At 38.6% G+C, this 7,776-nt stretch overlaps 1 protein-coding gene and 1 long non-coding RNA gene across 4 annotated transcripts; one reads left to right on the top strand and one right to left on the bottom strand.

The window, feature by feature from the left end:
• The first annotated feature begins 313 nt into the window (after positions 1-313).
• Positions 314-4,318, top strand: LOC108472801 (GATA transcription factor 18-like). 2 transcript variants are annotated; one of them, XM_053021086.1, is made up of 3 exons: positions 314-745; positions 2,909-3,341; positions 3,433-4,318. In XM_053021086.1, the coding sequence occupies exons 2-3, from the start codon at positions 2,931-2,933 to the stop codon at positions 3,733-3,735; spliced, it is 714 nt and encodes a 237-aa protein (XP_052877046.1). In that variant the 5' UTR covers positions 314-745; positions 2,909-2,930; the 3' UTR covers positions 3,736-4,318. The 2 variants fall into 2 exon arrangements, with proteins under 2 accessions (XP_052877046.1, XP_017629846.1); XM_017774357.2 differs by having other exon boundaries at positions 2,827-3,341.
• A 1,867-nt stretch (positions 4,319-6,185) lies between these two features.
• On the bottom strand, positions 6,186-7,470 carry LOC128284247 (uncharacterized). Of its 2 annotated transcripts, none has more exons than XR_008274630.1 (2): positions 6,588-7,470; positions 6,186-6,509 (listed from the first exon to the last, which is right to left on the bottom strand). It is a non-coding gene; the product is annotated as an uncharacterized LOC128284247 (long non-coding RNA). The 2 variants fall into 2 exon arrangements; XR_008274629.1 differs by having other exon boundaries at positions 6,186-6,488.
• Positions 7,471-7,776: the final 306 nt, after the last annotated feature.

The raw sequence follows: 7,776 nt of genomic DNA, 5'->3' as shown, positions 1-7,776 counted from the left end.
TTACCTTTTTCTTTTCCCATCCTTCATTTAAAAAAAAAAAAAAAAACTCAATCTCCCAAGAAACATTCCAGTTGTATTCTCGTTGCTTTTGAGGAATGTTAAATTAATGCGGTCTCTCATTATTTAAAAGCCTGTTGCAAGGGTCTTTCCTTTGTTTATCACATTTTTGCATGCCATGCATGGCATGCAAAACCCAACCCAACCCAACTCTACAATTTTTTACATTTTTAAAAATAAAATAAAACAAAATCTACACCCTCACGATACCCTCGTGGCACCTTGAGAATTGATAAAAACCCTGAGACGATCTGCTTTGATTTCCCTTGGAAAAACCATAAAAACTATCCTAAGCCCTAAAATTAGTGGACCCCACCCCAGCGAGTCACATAGCATCATGATTAAATTCGGGAGCATGAAAAAAATAAAAATGCCATCCAAAACATTAAATCATCTTCGATGGGTTTTGTGGGTTTGAGATGATTAAGCAAATCCCAGAGTTTCCCATTAAAAAAGATCTCCTCGAATTTTATGGGCATTTGAGCTCCTCCCCCACTCTCCTCTCCTCGGCGTGTTCTCCACGCTCGCATCGATCATTTGTGGGTCGCGTGGCGGAAAATGATGATTGGAAATGGCGACACTATCTCAGGCTACTCACAGGGTTTTTTTTGTGTGTGTTTTCGTGGTTTACAAAGCGGTGAGAAGAGCATCTTTTGGAAAGCGGTGGTCGTCCCGTTTGTCGAACTAAGTAAGGCCCCTCACCAATCTCTAGACGATCTGATTCTTTTTTTTTTTCCTCTCCTTCTCTCTCTCTTCATATCTTTTTGAATCTTTCCATCATATTCTTCATGAGATCAATTGAATATTATTTTGGGTTTTTTATTTTGGTTTGGGGTTTAGCCATGATGATGTGGGGTCATTTCTGAGTGTTCCCTTTTTTTTTTTTTGTTTCTTAATTTCTCAAATTTTTTGACCTTTTTCTTTTTGTGATTTCCCATCTTTGACTCAAACATCTTTCTTTTCTTTCTCTCTTGGTAAGCTAAGTAGAAACAGAGATGTTTGTTGCTTTGATGATTGCAGAGTATCTCATTTTGATACCTTTATTTTTAATTTAATTTATTTCATTTCATTTCCCCTTTAGCCTTGTTTCCAGTGTTGGGGATTTTACTATTTGCTAAGACAAAATACTAGAAACCAAAAGGCTTTTTCGGGGTGGTGGTGATGGGTTTTAGATACGGAACATGAAGAGATGATTATCATGACGATATTGGCTTTGGTTTTTTGAGAGAGGTTCACGTGATTCCAGGGTACGGCTTGGTTCTTATCATAGTAACCTTGAAAACTTGATTATCTTTTTCTTTTGGAAGGGGCGAATGGATTGGACTTGCCTATGACTATAACAACTAACGGAGACGCCGTTGTTATAATAGCAGTGTTCATAGCTCTGCTGAATACACTTATAAATAAATTTATCAACTTAATTTATCCTTCCCCCACTGCCAAAACCAGTGCGTGACGATCACTAACTCCTTCCTGTATACCTGATCATTGAAGACATAGTTAAAGTTAAAACCTTTCAGATATCACAAACCAACAAAAATTTTAAATAAACAAGTATTACTAAGTGATCAATGGTTATGGGAAATTACAAAATATGTCTTTATTCTCTATCCAACTCGGAAAACAACAATTTTAAACTTCAGACACTAATTTTTCTTTCAAACTATAATCAAAACGATGGTGTTTTTATTACACTGAGAGCACGAGGGAAAGGTATAAAATCCTGGGAATGAATAATACCCTTCGGCAGTGGGGACTGGAGCGTGGGAAAAACGCCGCAGAGAGAAGGGACGTGGGGGGGCGGGGAGGGGTGGAAATGTTCCATTTTCCTTGGGAGGCTGGCAATGACAGAGGAGAGGGGGCAGAGATACGGATACGGACAGAGGTTTTGATGTATTGGGTTTGAGAGTAATAGGGCCTCGTGATCGGAGAAGGCAGATCCATGGAAGACTGTTCCCGCTAGTCACGTGGCCCTCTTTTGACTACCCAATGACCAACCCATTGCTTTGCTTTGTTACGAGCGCCCCCCCCTCCCCCACCTCCCTTTTCCCCTTCAGTTTTGGAGTATAAATTCCATTGCCCACAGCACCACCTAGTCCTCAACTTGCAAATAGTAGAGCCTTATTAGTTATTTCTCTATACTATCCCCTCCACCCTGACCCAGACTCTGACTGGCCGACTTATTTTTCTTTTTTCTCTTTACTTAATATTTAAGAGTACAAGTATACTAGTAGTATTTTAACTATATTTATGCATAGTTTATTGTGTTTTTTTTTTGGGAGGTTTTCTAAAAGTTTATTTCTCTATCTGTAACATGCAACCTGGGACCCTCTCTGTCTGTATCTTTATGTCTCTCTTGCTATACAAGCATGTACATCTCTCCATTTGCATTTGACGACAACGTGGACTACAGGTGCTGACTGGTATTTCGCCATTTTATTAGCTTATAAAGCTACCAGACAACAACTCTTCTCAGTCCCCCCCTCTCTCTCTTTCCTCTCAACTTATTATTCAAACACTATATTATTGCACTTGGCTCTCAGTTTTACTATTTGGCTCGTACTATCCTGCCATTGCCCTTTAACTATACACTCCCACCATCAAATTCTTTCTATTTTCAATTACATTAGCTTGTTCTTTTTCCATTCATCTTCAATCCCTTTGTTTCTTCGTTTTTCATTTTGTTCTCACTGATCAGTTGGCGATTGTTGGTTGGTTTTTTGATCATTCTGAATCTACCCCCATTCGATCTTCGTGGTCATCCCATAGTGCTGAAATTGAGGTGACAGTGGGTATAGTTAGGCCTTTGACACATATTCATAGAGAAACCGATTCCGAATACAATGCACAGGTGCAGTAGCTCTCAGGGAAACATGGTGGGTCCATGTTCATGTGGCCTGTATCAAAGCCAAAGCAACTCCTCGTGGCTATTTTCCATGCCGAACCACCGATCTTGCGATGAAACCAACATGTACCCTTTCATGCCCTCTTCATCTTCTTCCGTTGATTGCACTCTCTCTTTGGGAACTCCATCCACTCGTCTTTGTGAAGACGACGACAAGCATATCCGCCATGAACGTAGTAACCCTTGCATTTCCAACTATTGCTGGGACATGTTGCAGAACAAGAGCGCACCTTATTCACACCAAACCACCAAAGCTAGCCGTGGAAGAAATGGAAATAGCAGTAACTGCTCAGGCAACGATCCTCTCTTAGCTCGCCGCTGCGCCAACTGCGACACTACTTCAACCCCACTTTGGAGGAACGGGCCGAGGGGTCCAAAGGTATACCAAAATTTCCAAATCCGAATCTCTCCATTGTTTCTTCGGGATAAAAAAACAAACAACCTTATATCCTTGTTTTTGTTAATTGCAGTCACTTTGCAATGCCTGCGGGATTCGATTCAAAAAAGAAGAAAGAAGAGCTACAGCAGCAAATGCAAACAACTCATCGAGTGCAACAGCTTCAATGCTGGAACAGCAACACCATGGCTATCAGTATCACCACAACAATTCATGGGTTCATCAGAACCAAAAAATGCCATGTTTTTCCCCTCTTAATGAATTCAGGTTCATTGACGATACTGATCGAGATTCTGATACTGGCATCCCCTACCTTTCTTGGAGACTCAACGTCACGGACAGGCCAACAAGCCTTGTCCATGACTTTACAAGATAAAAAAAAAAAAAAATCAAAGAATAAAGAAGAAAAAAGAAAAGGAAAAGAAACCCTGGTTCCCATTGACGGTCAAGATCATGCACCAATGACTGAAACGTATCACGATGATGGTGACGCTTACATGGTCTTCGTTTCGTCTAGTCAAAAATTCTTTTTTTATTTATTTATTTAAATTTTGCTTTTCTTTGTTTGTCTCCTTTGTCTGTCTTCAATAGATGGTGTAAGAACGGGATCATCCTATGTTCTTAGTTGCTTTTGATTTTGATATTTTTTTTCATGTTCTTTAACTTTTCCTTTCACCTTCAGTTTTATATTAGTAAAACATTTCTGTTTTAGAGTTACAACTTTCTTCACATATCATCCCCTTGTTGACCTCCCCCAGTTTCTTGGTCTTCATCATCCCACTAGGTGAAACATTTTTATCAGATATATGATGAGTTCAGCACCTTTAGATTTAATTACTGATATTTCTTTCCTTCCCTGATGAAATAATGTAAGGATCTAGGAAGTACGTGTTTTGCCTACATAATGCAGCATTGGTACCTTTTCTTTTTTAATGTTTATGAAACTGGAGTTTGCTTTACCTGTTGAGACTCTGGACTCTGAATCTGCCTCAGTTTTCTTTTTTTCATTTCTCTCAATTTCACAACTCCTAGACAACTTAAGATGAAAGAGAATATTTTTTTTTTATGCCTTGGGGACTCAGTAGTAAATTAAGTAACTATTCATGATTTAATCTTTATCAATTCAATTAAGAGTGAAAAATCTAATGGTCCAAATACTTGGAAAATTAACAATTTGTGGTTGTCCTTGAGGTTCAGGCACATAGCAGAGCAGTAATTTGTCGCATTAGGCTTTTTGGGCAAATCGACAATGTCTGAAACGCACACACATACTTGAATATTGACCGTCAAATTGGCCTCACCTCTGCAAAATGCAAACCCTATTTTTGCTTTACGTTAGATTTATTTCTGCGTAGTTTATTCTGAAATCCAAGTAGATTGGTTTTTCATTTAAAAAGGAAAAGATGAAGAAGATATTTTTCACAAGGTTATAAATATTGAAATTTGGAATTATGAATAATATAATATAATATAAGATGGTTGGTGCATGTGGAGGGGGGAAGTCTAATTACCAAAAAGAATGTTTGTTAAGGATAAGTAAAAAGGAGAAGTCAAATTAGAAAAATAGGCCGAATATGGAATTGATGGTCACATGTAAAGTGGTTGTGTTCAACCTTGAATGGGGCAAGCAAACCCCACATTTCAAAATTTTTAGACAGAACTTGTCTTCTATGCCCACACATCATCTTGGATCTTTAAGGTTCAACATCTGTCTTATTTATTTATTTATTTTATTATATCTATTCTGCGATCTATAATTATATATGTTCACCAAATATTTCTTTTAAAAATTGAATTATTACATAAGTTCCTATACTTTTTTTTTCTTATTTATTTGATTGGTACCCTAATAAGCTTTTATTTTCAAGTGAAAGGTTAACAACCTGTTTAGGCTAGGTATAAGTGAAAAGATTAACTTTGTTTTTAGGGGAAGACTAAAATAAAATAATATAAAACATATTATCATAATTAATTTACAATTAAATATAAAAAAATGTAATTGTGTATCAAATATAAATAAATAAATTTATTGTTTTTACAATGAGAAAGAAGAAAGCCTTACCCACCATATTGCAGACTGCTTATTTCAGTGAAAATAGGCCCAGCCCACAGTTCACATTTTTTGTTTCCTTTTTAATAGATTGATTTACGCAAAACGTATCTTGGATCATAGCAGGCCTATTCATTATTCTTATTTTAGATTTAACAGATTAAATTTCTATTTCTTTTTTTTTTCTGGGCATAACGTTAAATTTGGTATAATGATAATTTTTCCAATCTGACCTTTGTTTCTTTCTTTTTTTTTTTAAAGTTAAATATGATCGATTAACTTTTTCAAAAGAATTATGTCTCTTACAAATCAAAAGTACTACGTTATACACTTTAAAAGGCATAGTAGAAATTGAACTCTCTTTGGACGCTTTCGCTAGCAATGAACGCTCAGGCTCTTCGCTACCGACGGAGTTGCTACGAGCTACTAAGAAAGTAAAAAACAAAGATTTTGATATGGTGGATGATGATGATCAGGTGATGAAAACACATAAGGTTTCCTTTAAAGAGATGTTAATGGGCAATGGGAATGATGGAAAAGATGAGGATGTGCATCTCCCCTTGGATTGATGAAAAGGAGATTACATTTCTTGAGGGTGATGTTAAAATATCTTTAGATGCCCAATACCCTCAAATCTACTTCTCTGAAAGAGTTCATAATTTGATCAACAAAAGCATGAAACAAACGGTGATAGTACGCATTGTTAAAGACTGTGCTAGCTAACTTTGTTGGTAAGCTAGCCTATTAGCTGTTAGTTTGTTATTCAAGCAGTTAAGTTGTTAGCAATAACAGTTACTCATATAATCTATAAATATTATTTCCATAATGTACAAACTCAAGATACTAAGACTAAATACAAAGAATTCTTTCAATACTCAATACATTTTCATTCTTTCAATACACAATACATTTCAACTCACCATAGATGTTAACATGGTATCAGTCGCCTAAGGTGCTGGAGACCTGCTCTTAGTCTGCTTCCATGACCACCACTGCTTTTGCTGATTTTGCCTCCGTTGAGCATGGCTGTCCAGCATTCACTGGTGCTAGGCTCGTCCAATCGTTTCCTCGCCATGAGACTGTAAAGTTGGATGACGGCACTTTCGTTCAGTGGCAGCAGCATGTTTAGTTGATCATCGAAGGATACGAGTTAACCAATTTTTTGGATGGAATGTTACCTGCTCTACCGCGCTTTGTGCAGTCTCTGGAGGGCTTGCTCGTTCTAAATCCGGAGGCCTCGGCGTTCGTTCAAGGACAGGTTACTTGCTTCCTGGTTACTCTCTACCATTAATCCCTTACTATTATCTTCTTTTATAGAGGTTCAAACAGCGTGTGATGTGTGGAATATTGCCACTTGTCTTTTCGCTGCAGTCACAAGTACGAAGCTCTCTCGCCTCCGTCACGATCTTCACTCACTTAAGAAAGGTAGTCTCTCGGTCAAAGAGTACATAGCGAAGATTCAAAATACAAGTGCCTTGATAGAGGCTTTTGGATCTCGAATCTCGGAGGCAGAGCAGGTAGAAATAGTTCTTGTGGGCTTACCTCCAGAGTTCGACGTCGTCCTTACCTTAGCATCATTCTTGTCGGAACCTCTGTCGCTATAACGTCTCATCGATGTGTTACTTGAATATGAGAGTCATCAGGTGCATGCGGTACAGGACGTGCCTTTTCATACCAATCTTTTGGAAACTGTTCCGTCACAGGCGATGGTGGGCTTTGTTCGTGGTGGTCTTCCCCCTTCTGGAGGCCGCGGGAGAAGGTTTTGATTCCGCATACAATGTTAGATCCATGGACGATTCGGGCATTTAGCCTAGAGGAGCTTTTATATTTATAACCGTGAGTATGATAGCCCGTCGTTTGGTGGTTCGGGCTTCAAATCTAACAGATTGTCATGGTCCTAGTGTGTCATTTTCGTCGCTGGTCTCTGGTCTACTTTATGGTTCTTCCTCGGCAGAGCCGCAGAGTATTTTTTTGAGAGGTAATTTTTGGTTATATGCTACGCCACCTTTGTCTCGACATAATAGGGTTTCTGACCCATTTGTACAAAGTGATGATGGTCTTTACCGTGGGCCCCATGCTGAGTCAAAATTCCAATTTGGAACTAGTGATGGGGTTTCTAGGCCGATTGAGCTTGGTCATTTTAATGGGTCTGCTAATGCTGGGGTTTCTAGGCCGATTGGGCTTGCTCATTCTAATGGGCAATTGCCATTTGGCCCAAGCCAAGAATTTTGGGTTGCCTCTTCTTCCTTTGGGCTGCAGGCTCCTCCTCTTCCAAATAGGCCAACTTTAAATTGTGTAGAATTTGTTGCTTCTCTTGGCCATGGACGAGCCCTTGGGGTTTCAGGTGGTGGTGTTTGTAATGTGTCT

Source organism: Gossypium arboreum, chromosome 11, assembly GCF_025698485.1.
Source record: "Gossypium arboreum isolate Shixiya-1 chromosome 11, ASM2569848v2, whole genome shotgun sequence".
Lineage (NCBI taxonomy): Eukaryota > Viridiplantae > Streptophyta > Magnoliopsida > Malvales > Malvaceae > Gossypium > Gossypium arboreum.
The sequence above is the reverse complement of the archived record's forward strand: the minus strand, read 5'-3'. Positions and strand labels throughout refer to the sequence as shown.

Excerpts from the sequence above, each read along its gene's own strand:
- LOC108472801 (XM_017774357.2), top strand. The coding sequence starts at position 2,901 with ATGCACAGGTGCAGTAGCTCTCAGGGAAACATGGTGGGTCCATGTTCA. Across the intron at positions 3,342-3,432 it reads ACGGGCCGAGGGGTCCAAAG|TCACTTTGCAATGCCTGCGG; the intron begins GTATACCAAAAT and ends TGTTAATTGCAG.